Source organism: Oncorhynchus clarkii, chromosome 2 (genome assembly GCF_045791955.1).
Source record: "Oncorhynchus clarkii lewisi isolate Uvic-CL-2024 chromosome 2, UVic_Ocla_1.0, whole genome shotgun sequence".
NCBI classification, from domain to species: domain Eukaryota; kingdom Metazoa; phylum Chordata; class Actinopteri; order Salmoniformes; family Salmonidae; genus Oncorhynchus; species Oncorhynchus clarkii.
The window spans coordinates 28,525,497-28,538,598 of NC_092148.1; the positions used below are offsets into that span (position 1 = coordinate 28,525,497).

Genomic DNA, 13,102 nt, shown 5'->3' on the forward strand with positions numbered 1-13,102 from the left:
GATAAGTGACCAAAAGTAAGTGGACGCCTGCTCATCGAAAGTCTCATTCCAAAATCATGGGCATTAATATGGAGTTGGTCCCCCTTTTGCTGCTGTAACAGCCTCCACAACAGCCTCCACCTCTGGGAAGGCTGTTTACTAGATGTTGGAACATTGCTGCTTCCATTCAGCCACGGGCACTGATGTTGGGCGATTCGGCCTGTTTCACAGTCGGCGTTCCAATTCATCCCAAAGGTGTTTGATGGGGTTGAGGGTCAGGGCTCTGTGCAGGCCAGTAAAGTTCTTCCACACCTATCTCGACAAATCATTTCTATTTTGACCTCGCTTTGTGCACGGGGGCATTGTCATGCTGAAACAGGAAAGGGCCTTCCCCAAACTGTTGCCACAAAGATGGAAGCACAGAATCGTCTAGAATGTCATTGTATGCTGTAGCCTCAAGATTTCCCTTCACTGGAACTAAAGGTCCAAATCATGAAACAATGTGTTTTATAAAGAGGTGATTTTATAAAACTATAGTTTATTAAACTCTGCATAAACTGAGTATAAACAACATATACAGTGCATTCGGAAAGTGACTTTTTCCACATGTTGTACATTACAGCCTTATTCTAAAATTTATAAAATAGTTTTTTTCATCAGTCTACACACTATACCCCATACTGACAAAACAAAAACAGGTATTTAGACATTTTGGGAAATTTATTAAAAAAAAAAAAAAAAAAATATTAAATGTACATTCAGACCCTTTACTCAGAACTTTGTTTAAATCAAATCAATTGTTAGTTGTTACATGCCACCTTACAGTGAAATGCTTCCAAGCGCTTAACCAAAAATGCAGTTGTAAGAAAAATACCTACAAAAATAAGAAATAAATGTATCAAATAATTAAAGAGCAGCAGTAAAATAACAATAGCGAGGCTATATACAGGGGTACCGGTACAGAGACAATGACCGGTTAGTCGAGGTAATATGTACATGTAGATAGAGTTATTAAAGTGACTATGCATAGATAATAAGCAGAGAGTAGTAGCTGTTTAAAAGCCTCTTGGACCTAGACTTGGCACTCCGGTACCGCTTGCTGTGCGGTAGCAGAGAGAACAGTCTATGACTAGGGTGGCTGGTGTAATTGACAATTTTTAGGGCCTTCCTCTGATACTGCCTGGTATCGAGGTCCTGGATGGCAGGATGCTTTGCCCCAGTGATGTACTGGGCCGTACGCACTACCCTCTGTAGTGCCTTGCGGTCGGAGGCAGTTGCCATACCAGGCAGTGATGCAAACAGTTAAGATGCTCTTGGTGGTGCAGCTGTATATCATTTTGAGGATCTGAGGACCCATGCCAAATCTTTTCAGTCCCCTGTGGGGAAATAGGTTTTGTCGTGCCCTCTTCACGACAAAACTTGGATCATGTTAGTTTGTTGGTGATGTGGACACCAAGGAACTTGAAGATTTAAACCTGCTCCACTACAGCCCCGTCGATGATAATGGGGGCGTGCTCGGCCCTCCTTCTCCTGTGGTCCATAATCATCTGCTTTGTCTTGATCACGTTGAGGGAGAGGTTGTTGTCCTGGCACCACAAGGCCAGGTCTCTGACCTCCTCCCTCTAATCTGTCACATTGTTGTCGGTGATGAGGCCTGCCACTGTTGTGTCATCAGCAAACTTAATGATGATGGTGTTGGAGTTGTGCCTGGCCATGCAGATACAGTGCCTTGCGAAAGTATTCGCCCCCCTTGAACTTTGCGACCTTTTGCCACATTTCAGGCTTCAAACATAAAGATATAAAACTGTATTTTTTTGTGTAGAATCAACAACAAGTGGGACACAATCATGAAGTGGAACGACATTTATTGGATATTTCAAACTTTTTTAACAAATCAAAAACTGAAAAATTGGGCGTGCAAATTTATTCAGCCCCCTTAAGTTAATACTTTGTAGCGCCACCTTTTGCTGCGATTACAGCTGTAAGTCGCTTGGGGTATGTCTCTATCAGTTTTGCACATCGAGAGACTGAAATTTTTTCCCATTCCTCCTTGCAAAACAGCTCGAGCTCAGTGAGGTTGGATGGAGAGCATTTGTGAACAGCAGTTTTCAGTTCTTTCCACAGATTCTCGATTGGATTCAGGTCTGGACTTTGACTTGGCCATTCTAACACCTGGATATGTTTATTTTTGAACCATTCCATTGTAGATTTTGCTTTATGTTTTGGATCATTATCTTGTTGGAAGACAAATCTCCATCCCAGTCTCAGGTCTTTTGCAGACTCCATCAGGTTTTCTTCCAGAATGGTCCTGTATTTGGCTCCATCGATCTTCCCATCAATTTTAACCATCTTCCCTGTCCCTGCTGAAGAAAAGCAGGCCCAAACCATGATGCTGCCACCACCATGTTTGACAGTGGGGATGGTGTGTTCAGCTGTGTTGCTTTTACACCAAACATAACGTTTTGCATTGTTGCCAAAAAGTTCAAATTTGGTTTCATCTGACCAGAGCACCTTCTTCCACATGTTTGGTGTGTCTCCCAGGTGGCTTGTGGCAAACTTTAAACAACACTTTTTATGGATATCTTTAAGAAATGGCTTTCTTCTTGCCACTCTTCCATAAAGGCCAGATTTGTGCAATATACGACTGATTGTTGTCCTATGGACAGAGTCTCCCACCTCAGCTGTAGATCTCTGCAGTTCATCCAGAGTGATCATGGGCCTCTTGGCTGCATCTCTGATCAGTCTTCTCCTTGTATGAGCTGAAAGTTTAGAGGGACGGCCAGGTCTTGGTAGATTTGCAGTGGTCTGATACTCCTTCCATTTCAATATTATCGCTTGCACAGTGCTCCTTGGGATGTTTAAAGCTTGGGAAATCTTTTTGTATCCAAATCCGGCTTTAAACTTCTTCACAACAGTATCTCGGACCTGCCTGGTGTGTTCCTTGTTCTTCATGATGCTCTCTGCGCTTTTAACGGACCTCTGAGACTATCACAGTGCAGGTGCATTTATACGGAGACTTGATTACACACAGGTGGATTGTATTTATCATCATTAGTCATTTAGGTCAACATTGGATCGTTCAGAGATCCTCACTGAACTTCTGGAGAGAGTTTGCTGCACTGAAAGTAAAGGGGCTGAATAATTTTGCACGCCCAATTTTTCAGTTTTTGATTTGTTAAAAAAGTTTGAAATATCCAATAAATGTCATTCCACTTCATGATTGTGTCCCACTTCTTGTTGATTCTTCACAAAAAAATACAGTTTTATATCTTTTTGTTTGAAGCCTGAAATGTGGCAAAAGGTCGCAAAGTTCAAGGGGGCCGAATACTTTCGCAAGGCACTGTATGAGTGGACAGGAGGGGACTGAGCACGCACCCCTAAGGGGCACCCGTGTTGAGGATCAGTATGGCGGATGTGTTGTTACCTACCCTAACTACCTGGAGGCAGCCTGTCAGGAAGTCCAGGATCCAATTGCAGAGGGAGGTGTTTAGTCCCAGGGTCCTTCGCTTAGTGATGAGCTTTGAGGGCACTATGGTGTGAAACGCTGAGCTGTCGTCAATGAATAGCATTCTCACATAGGTGTTCCTTTTGTCAATGTGTGAAAGGGCAGTGTGGAGTGCAATAGAGATTGCATCCGTGGATCTGTTGGGGCGGTATGCAAATTAGAGTGGGTCTAGGGTTTCTGGGATAATGGTGTTAATCTGAGCCATGACCAGCCTTTCACAGCACTTCATGGATACAGACGTGAGTGCTACGGGTCGGTAGTCTTTTAGGCAGGTTACCTTAGTGTTATTGGACACAGGGACTATGGTGGTCCGCTTGAAACATGTTGTTATTACAGACTCAGACAGGGAGAGGTTGAAAATGTCAGAGAAGACACTTGCCAGTTAGTCAGCGCATGCTCAGACAACACGTCCTGGTAATCCGTCTGGCCCTGCGGCCTTGTGAATGTTGACCTGTTTAAAGGTCCTACTCACATCGGCTAGAGAGAGCGTGATCACACAGTCGTCTGGAACAGCTGATGCTCTCATGCATGTTTCAGTGTTACTTGCCTTGAAGCGAGCATAGAAGTAATTTAGCTAATCTGCTAGGCTTGTGTCAATGGACAGCTCGCTGCAGTGCTTCCCTTTGTAGTCTGTAATAGTTTGCAAGCCCTGCCACATCTGAAGAGCGTTGGAGCCGGTGTAGTACGATTCGATCTTAGTCCTGTGGGGACGATGTCATCTATGCACTTATTGATGAAGCCACTGACTGATGTGGTGTACACCTCAATGCCATCAGAAGAATCCCGCAACATATTCCAGTCTGTGCTATCAAAACAGTCCTGTAGCTTAGCATCTGCTTATTCGGACCACTTTTCCATTGACTGGGTCACCGGTGCTTCGTGCTTTAGTTTTTACTTGTAAGCAGGAATCAGGAGGATAGAATTATTGTCAGATTTGCCAAATGGAGGGCGAGGGAGAGCTTTATTCGCGTCTCTGTGTGTGGAGTAAAGGTGGTCTACAGTCTAAAGGTGGTCTCGGGCGAGCAAAGCCTTGAAACTTCCTTAGATATCGTGCACCAGCTGTTGTTTACAAATATACATAGACCGCCACCCCTTGTCTTACCAGAGGCTGCTGTTCTTTCCTGCCGATACAGTGTATAACCCGCCAGCTGTATGTTATTCATGTCGTCGTTCAGCCACAAATCGGTGGAACATACGATATTACACTTTTTAATACCCTTGGGTAGGATATACGTTCTTATAGTTTGTCCACTTTATTATCCAACAATTGTACGTTGGCCAATAGTACCGATGGTAAAGGCAGGTTAACCACTCATCGCTGGAAACTTACAAGGCACCCTGACCTCCTTCTGCAATATCTCCGTCTCTTGACGGGATGAGGGCCTTGTCGGGTGTCTGGAGTAAATCCATCTCGTCCGCCTCATTAAAGAAAAATGATTTGTCCAGTTCAAGGTGAGTAATCGCTGTTCTGATGTCCAGAAGCTCTCTTCGGTCATAAGAGATGGTAGCAGCAACATAATGTACAAAATAAGTTACAAACAATGTGAAAAAACAAACATAATAGCATGGTTGGTTAAGAGCCCATAAAACGGCAGCCATCCCCTCCGGCGCCATCTGATAAGCACCTTTTACAACGATTGCAGCCTAGTCTTCCTTTGTTCCTTTTTCATGTCTCTATTTTAGGTTGATCAGGGCGTGATTTTGGGTGGGCATTATATGTTTTGTTCTTGTGTTTATATTTCTATGTGTTTGGCCTGGTATGGTTCCCAATCAGAGGCAGCTGTCAATCGTTGTCTCTGATTGAGAACCATACTTAGGTAGCCTGTTTTCCCACTTTGGTTTGTGGGTGGTTATTTTCCGTTTCAGTGTTTTCCCCATACGGGACTGTTTCGGTTTTCCTTTATGCTCTTGTTCGTTTGTTTTCTGTGTTCAGTGTAATAAATATGACGAACACTTACCACGCTGCATATTGGTCTGATATTTCATACTCCTCGACAGAGGAAGAAGAAAACCGTTAGAGCTACAAGGTTGACACATCTCTAAATGGGGAGTTTCTCCCGTTCTTCTCTGTAGAGCCTCACAAGCTCTGTCAGATTGGATGGGGAGCGTCGCTGCACAGCTATTTTAGGGTTTCTCCAGAGATGTTAGATCAGGTTCAAGTCAGGGCTCTGGCTCGGTCACTCAGGGACATTCAGAAACTTGTCACGAAGCCACTCCTGCGTTGTCTTGGCTGTCTGCCCAGTGTCATTGTACTGTTGAAGATGAACCATCCCCCCAGTCTGACATCCTGAGCGCTTTCCCTCGATCCTGACTAGTCTCACAGTCCCTGCCGCTAAAATACATCCCCACAGCATGATGCTCTTACCACCATGCTTTCCTCCAGACGTTAAATCTTGACCAAGGCCCTTCTCCCCAGATTGCTCAGTTTGGCTGGGTGGTCAGCTCTAGGTAGTCATGGTGTTTCCAAACTTCTTCCATTTAAGAATTATGTAGTCCACTAAGTTCTTTGGGACCTTCAATGCTGCATACATCTTTTGGTACCCTTCCCCAGATCTGTGCCTTGAAACAATCCTGTCTCGGAGCTCTACAATCAATTCCTTCGACCTCATGGCTTAGTTTTGCTCTGACATGCGCGATCAACTGTGGGACCTTATATAGACAGGTGTGTGCCTTTCCAAATCATGTCCAATCAATTTAATTTACCACAGATGGACTCCAATCAAGTTGTAGAAACATCTCAAGGATGATCAATGGAAACAGGATGCACCGGATCTCAATTTCAAGTCTCATAGCAAAGGGTCTGAATACTTATGTAAATAAGGTACTTCTGTTTAGTTTATAATACATGAGCAAACATTGATAAAAACATTTTTTTTGCCTTTCTCATTGTGGGGTATTGTGTGTAGATGTATGAGTTTTAAAATGTATTTAATCCTTTTTTAGAAAAAGGCTGTAATGTAACAAAATGTGGAAAAGGCTAAGGGGTCTGAATACTTTCCAAAGGCACTGTATATTTCAAGGAACATGGTGTAGAGTTTAAGTGTAAGTTTTTCGGGGAAGTAACACCCGACCTAACAAATAAAAAATATCACAGTCACAAAGTGTGAAGATGAAGTAAACTATTTATGACTACACGCACTTCCATTACAACTACACAAATTGAAACTGAAATTCATCTGACAGTTTACACATTACTGATACTTTATCAGGCATTGTTGCAACAAATTCCTTCGATTTCAGGCTGTGATCAGTTGCATTATTACCATGTCTTCTTGCTATTAAGTCAACATAATGTAACGGTGAAAGAATCATCACTCTTCATAAGTGGGTCTTATATGTCTCTATACTTGAAAGATTGTGGTATAAAACCATCACAAAAAAAATATATTGAACACAACCCAGTAGCCTCTAACGTTGATAATAAAGGGATAACCTAGTCAGTTGCACAGCTGAACGCATTCAACCGAAATGTGTCTTCTGCATTTAACCCTACCCTGCATATTCTTACCCTTTGCCGGCCCCTTGGATTCAAACCAGCAAACTTTCGGTTACTGGCCCAACACTCTTAACTGCTAGGCTACCTTCCGCCCACGTCAAGGTTGTTGTAATTAGGTGACCAAGGCGCAGCGTGAAAAGCATACATTCTTCTTTTAATGAAGAAAGAACACTGAACAAAGTAACAAAGTAACAAAACAAACCGTGAAGCTAATATGAAAAGTGCAGACAGGCAACTAAACATAGAATAAGAACCCACAAAATACTCAAGGAATATGGCTACCTAAATATGGTCCCCAATCAGAGACAACAATAAACAGCTGCCTCTGATTGGGAACCAATTCAGGCCACCATAGACCTACATATACCTAGACTTACAAAAACCCTCGATATACAAAAACCCCTAGACAATACAAAAACTAACATACCCACCCTAGTCACACCCTGACCTGACCAAAATAAGAAAGAAAACAAAGATAACTAAGGTCAGGGCGTGACAGTCCATAATAAGTGCATTTAGCACACTATACTTACTATAGTTACTATGTCAGTTACTGCAGAATATGGCAGTACCCTTTTTGCAGCAGATCTATCATATTGGGTACAGGGCTTCATTTCTCAGACCACAGAGGGCATCAATAACAGTGAGACTATTGCCATCTTATCTCTATCCAATGCAAGGCATTCTCCATGTAATTCACATGCACATGTTTCAAACAGCCAATCTTGAAATATGTACACATTTTCTTATAGAAATCTTATAGAAACTTTCTTATGAAATAAAGCTGCATCTGAATATACAAGGCAAGGGGATTGCATTGTTGATCAAGGCTGGTTGATAGGTGTGGATTGATGGGGTTTGATGGGTTGGTTGATGTGCTTGGGTTGATTAGGGTCTAGATACAGTACAGTATGGCTGGGTGGTATGTGTGGATTGGTGGGGTTTGATGGGTTGGTTGATGTGTTTGGGTTGATTATGGTCTAGATACAGTACAGTATAGCTGGGTGGTATGCAGTACAGAGGGACTTCCTGGATTGCAGCACCAGGTTAGAGGGAGGAGTAACAGACTGGGGACATGAAGTGACAGTTCACACCCATCAGAGACTCACACAGGGCTCACAGTCAACAGGAAGAGAGAGCACACAGAGAGAGGTAATGTGCTGATTCAGTCTTATTCTCTGCATGGATCAAAAGACAAGCTATTGAACAATGATATATTTTTGTCTCGTTACATTGAATGACTGTTAAAACTTAATTATGACTATGTAATGTATTGGTAATATTATTCATTTAGGGCTATACAGCACATTCCTTCATAAGGCTTTAAACAGCATAGGAATAAATATTTATGAATGCAGTTAAATATATGTATGAGCAATTGTGAAGAAGGAATTCATATGAACCTTGAGCATAAATGTTTCTTTGACATCCTCTCTAGGCATTACAGAAAAATACATCTTAGTTGAATAAAAGTGTTAAGAAGGTTGTTATGAATGCAACTGTAGCACTCATAAAGGTGTAATGAAATATTAATATCCAATGTGTATTGCTATATGTTGTTATTCTCACAACACCATTTCATATTGTATTTCACACTCGTCTCCTGCTCCATACCAGTAGACACAGACAGAGATAGTGACCATTAGACATAGAGGAGAAAGAGGAGAGAGACCCCGGTGTTGTGGTTGATTCATCGAGGCAGTAGAGGCAGGATGTGGGTCCTCATCTGGGCAGCTCTACTTCTCTCTCTGACAGAGAGAACCACATGCCAAAGTAAGGTTCCTTATACCACTACTATTGTTAATATACATATGACACACATCCCAACAGATACTGTCACATTATTTTTTTTTACAAACAAGTGAAGTAGTATCAGTGCTTCTTGTATTACTCATGACTATATTCATTTCCCTCCATCAGAGAAGGCCCTTGCAGCAGCATACAACATCACCTTCAGTCCAGCAGAGATAACACCACAGACTGGACTATGTGCTGTTATTCCATGTTCGTTCACTCACCCTGATGACTTCCTTGCTAGCATAGCAATGTGGCTTAAATGCCCTGATGCACAATGTTCTATTAAAGTCGAAACGGACTCTATTTTCCACTCAATAAATTCCTCTATAGCTCAGGAGGGTTATAGAAGGCGAGTAGCACTACTGGAGACAGACCTGACAAAGAAGAACTGCAGTATGATCATCAACGACATCACTAAGACTGATGACGGAGACTATAAATTAAGACTGTCCGGAACATTGAACAGTAGAAATATAAGTCAATTTACATACCAGAAGAAACTGAAAATGGCAGTGAAAGGTACAGCATGACTATTACTGTTAGTTACAGTGACATGAGTATTACTTTAGTGTAATTTGTCATGTACACTTACTGTAACATAAGTACCTCCAATTTACAAAGCCCAAGATTTCCCCAAGTCTCCCATTTCAAAGTGTTTATTTTTCTAAACCGGTACTAGGATTTCATACTTTCTATGAGTGTATGTTTCTGCTGTTTTCTACATTGATACAAAATCCAAGTTATAGCGTGACTTAAATGTAAAGGTAAATATCTTTGAGCCGACGTGCATTTACCATGAATACGGGAACATTGCCTCTAAATGTAAATCATGCTATTGTGCGAATCTTCCACGATCCTGATTGAATTTAGGCCTCAGTCTGTGTTTCTATTTCCTACCTCCAGCTCTGACCCAGAAGCCCTCAGTGTTGACTCCTCCTCTGACAGAGGGAGAACCAGCGACCCTGACCTGCACCGCCCCGGGAATCTGCTCTGGAACTCCTCCTAACATCACATGGACATGGAGAGGGACAGGAGACAACATCACTGAGCTCAGAGACAACACCACTACACAAAGGAGAGAGGATCTGACCAGAGTCACAAGAACCCACTTCTCAACTTTGACCTTTACACCTTCAGCAGAGCACCACACCACCAAGGTCACGTGCCAAGTGACATTCAAAGGGAACATCACCACTGAGGAGACAGTGACTTTGAATGTGACTCGTAAGTAGCCTACATCATCTGACCTTACTTTGCACAACCCAACAGCTTGTTGTGCTTCAACAGTTATAATTCATGAACATGATAAACTGATTATATACTTTATTTTCTAGATGTGAAGGAACCCAAGATCTCTGGTAGTAACACAGTGAGAGAGGGTGATACCCTGAATCTGTCTTGCTTTGTTGACAGCTACCCACCACCACCATCTATCACCTGGAGTAAGAATGGGACAACAGCTTTGGAAGAGAATAACTCTGGACTGGCCTCTCTCACCATCTCCAACATGACAAGAGAACATACTGGGGAGTATGTGTGTAAAGCTCAACAACTCAACAAGACGACTCTGACAGCTTCCATTGTTGTCACTGTGATGTGTGAGTACAAACAACACAAAATAGCTTGAAACATGTTTACTTTAAATTGTCCATGATATATATCTTCCCCCTCTGTCTCTCGTTAGACCATCCTGTGATTCTCAATGCTTCTGGGTGTGTCATCCAGGCAAAGGTCATGACCTGTGTGTGTGTCAGCCAGGGGGTTCCCTTACCTCTCATAGGCTGGCTTAACACTGAGGAGTACTCCCTCACTAAATCAGTGTTGAGGTCCTCAGTGAACACCACCATCAGGATGCATGTCGGGCACCACACCAACACTACTGTGGAGTGTGTCAGCACAAATGAAGTGGGCAGAGTGAGAGAGAAGCTGCAAGTCACCCAAAAAGAGAGCCAAGGAAAGCGAGGAGGTAAAGATATAAGTTGTTACTTTGTTAGAGAGCAACAGCTTCCCTATCCCACCCAATATGTCTGCAACATAGAGGATTTATATGCTTTGAGTGAGAAAATATAATGTTATTATTTCATTTAAAAAGAAGATCAGAGGATACAAAGTATGGTGAGCAACTTCTAAAATCATACATGCTTTGTTCTCTTTATAGAGAAAGTATCTAAAGACATCTTGGCTATACTGTTGAACCCACCACCGATTGCTGCATTTGTGATTGGTGCAGCCTTCTCATCCACCACCTGTTGTATCATCCTGTGTTTGACAGGGAAATGTAAAAGGTACATGCATTCTGTTACTGAAGTACAGTTAGTGTTATATGAGTGTTGGTGATTGTCTTTAGAAATTCACATTTCCTATCAAGAGTATCAGATATATTGTCAAATGTTGCAATGCCTTGCACAATGTTATAATGGAGGTGCTTGCTAACCTCTCTAACATATAGTTATTGAGACATTTTATTTATAATATTTTCCCTAGATGCAAAGAGAGGATCCCAAAGGACTCAGACTCCAAAAGCCCTTTCACAAACCTGGAGATGGTGGCATGTGAAGACCAACAGGTGCCGTACCAGTTTCCTTCTTTTTTCAGCTTTACCAACATTCTGTTAGCATTGACAGCATAAACAGATCTGGGACCACCAGGCTAACAAGACTCCTCACACAGTGCTCTCGGTAATCTACTCCATAGACGAATTCAGGACAGGCTGTACGGGGCGAACAGACCCCTCTGCAGGTGGTGCTGATGGAGGGAGCTGAAAACACAGGACCCCAGACCAGTGGAGCTGCAGGAAACTCTGCCAAAGGGGAAGAACCTCAAGATGTGCACTACGCCACTATCAACTACTCCCAACTGAAGAAGACTCCTGAGGAGGCAGAGAAGAAGACCACTACCTCAGAGTCAGAGTACGCCAAAATCAAACGAGAGAATAAGAAAGAATGGTATGAAGGTGGAGGAGAGGGGAGTGGAGTGATGTACGAGGAGGAGAACGAGAATGGTAAGCCAGCAGCAGAGACATATGAGAATACAGAGCTTTACTCCAACGTCAAGGCTATTATGGGTGGTGAGTGACACAGCAATTTTCACTAGAAACATGGGGGATAGCATGCAGTATTATATAGCCATGTGTTCCTATATCATTTTCTGAATCCAGATTGAATGTTTTATGTTGATACTGGGACTTTTGCTCAACTGAAACTACTGTAGTTTTGGTGTTGTTTCCTCATGTGCTGAATCAAGTTTGAATGTTTCATGATAATACAGAGATGTTGTTTAATAACTGAAACTACTGTAGTTAATAGTTTTGGTAAATTATTTATTTTACAGCCCTGTGTCAGATGGTACTGTATGTATCTGGTGGTTGTACATTTTCAATAAGAATATTTTCTAGTTGTACATAGAAGCAAGTTTTGTTCAAGTTTTTATAAAGTTTTTCAAGGAAGAGTCATTTTACTTTTGTAATGACAGTGTTTTGTCACCAAGGGGAAGGACTGACACATACGTGGCTGGGAAAAGTAGAGGTCAAGCCATTTCTTTTTTCTTCTCCTCTTTCCTTTCATTTTGCATTTTGATTTGACAAGTGGGTGGGGATATTAGGTAGTATGTGTGGATGTAATCAATATATTTCTGTAAATAGAATACTGATACACGGTTGAAAATGTTGGTAAAATGTCATTCAGAATTCTCATTTTGGGCTAGCCAGAGAGCTCAAATTAAAGAATCAAGAAAAAAAGTACATTATGTTGTTGTTTTCTTTTGACAGCTTGGTTGTTTAGCAACAAAACAGATGTGAGCACAACTATGTGGTAAAACAGCTGGGTTGGCTTAGATTGTTGACAACATGTCACATATTTCGTCTCCAATGTTTGAAAATATAAATACATTTGCACAATGAGCACTTGTTGTCTCTCAAATACATTGTTACAGTTGTTTGGTTAGCTAGGTAGCATTTTTTTGTGTGCCATATTAGCAAATAACACCCCCCAGAAATATGACATTTCAATAACAACATAAAACTAGCTGAAACAAGCCACCTACTATTCGCCAGATGGCAGCTTTGTGTCATTGTTGCTAGATATCTGGCCATCCAGAATCACCACAACATGTGGTCTTCTGCCCCATTGAAGCATGTCTATCGTTTTCATGACATTGTCAGCTAACCCATTTATGAGAATATTTTTCTATTCATAAGTGTGCATTATTGCAGTATTGTTTTATATTGAGGCACTACCTCAATCTTTTTTTATATTTTCATTTGTTTGTTCTCTGAAATCTGTTAAAAGAATGTATAAATGGTACATTTTTCAACTTACCATCTCCAC

General features: G+C 41.8%; 1 protein-coding gene across 1 annotated transcript; it reads left to right on the top strand.

Annotated features, from left to right (window-relative positions):
* The first annotated feature begins 8,087 nt into the window (after positions 1-8,087).
* Positions 8,088-12,675, top strand: LOC139366189 (sialic acid-binding Ig-like lectin 5). Its single transcript, XM_071103383.1, has 9 exons — positions 8,088-8,132; positions 8,601-8,753; positions 8,901-9,296; positions 9,681-10,001; positions 10,112-10,375; positions 10,462-10,743; positions 10,936-11,062; positions 11,262-11,343; positions 11,472-12,675. Exons 2-9 carry the CDS (start codon positions 8,693-8,695, stop codon positions 11,850-11,852), a joined length of 1,914 nt encoding a protein of 637 aa, XP_070959484.1. The 5' UTR covers positions 8,088-8,132; positions 8,601-8,692; the 3' UTR covers positions 11,853-12,675.
* The last annotated feature ends 427 nt before the right edge of the window (positions 12,676-13,102 follow it).

Bases quoted from the DNA above. Each gene is read 5' to 3' on its own strand.
- LOC139366189 (XM_071103383.1), top strand. From the start codon at position 8,693: ATGTGGGTCCTCATCTGGGCAGCTCTACTTCTCTCTCTGACAGAGAGA. The intron at 10,002-10,111 runs GTAAGTAGCCTA...TTTATTTTCTAG, and splicing joins AGTGACTTTGAATGTGACTC to ATGTGAAGGAACCCAAGATC. The intron at 11,344-11,471 runs GTGCCGTACCAG...TCTACTCCATAG, and splicing joins TGGCATGTGAAGACCAACAG to ACGAATTCAGGACAGGCTGT.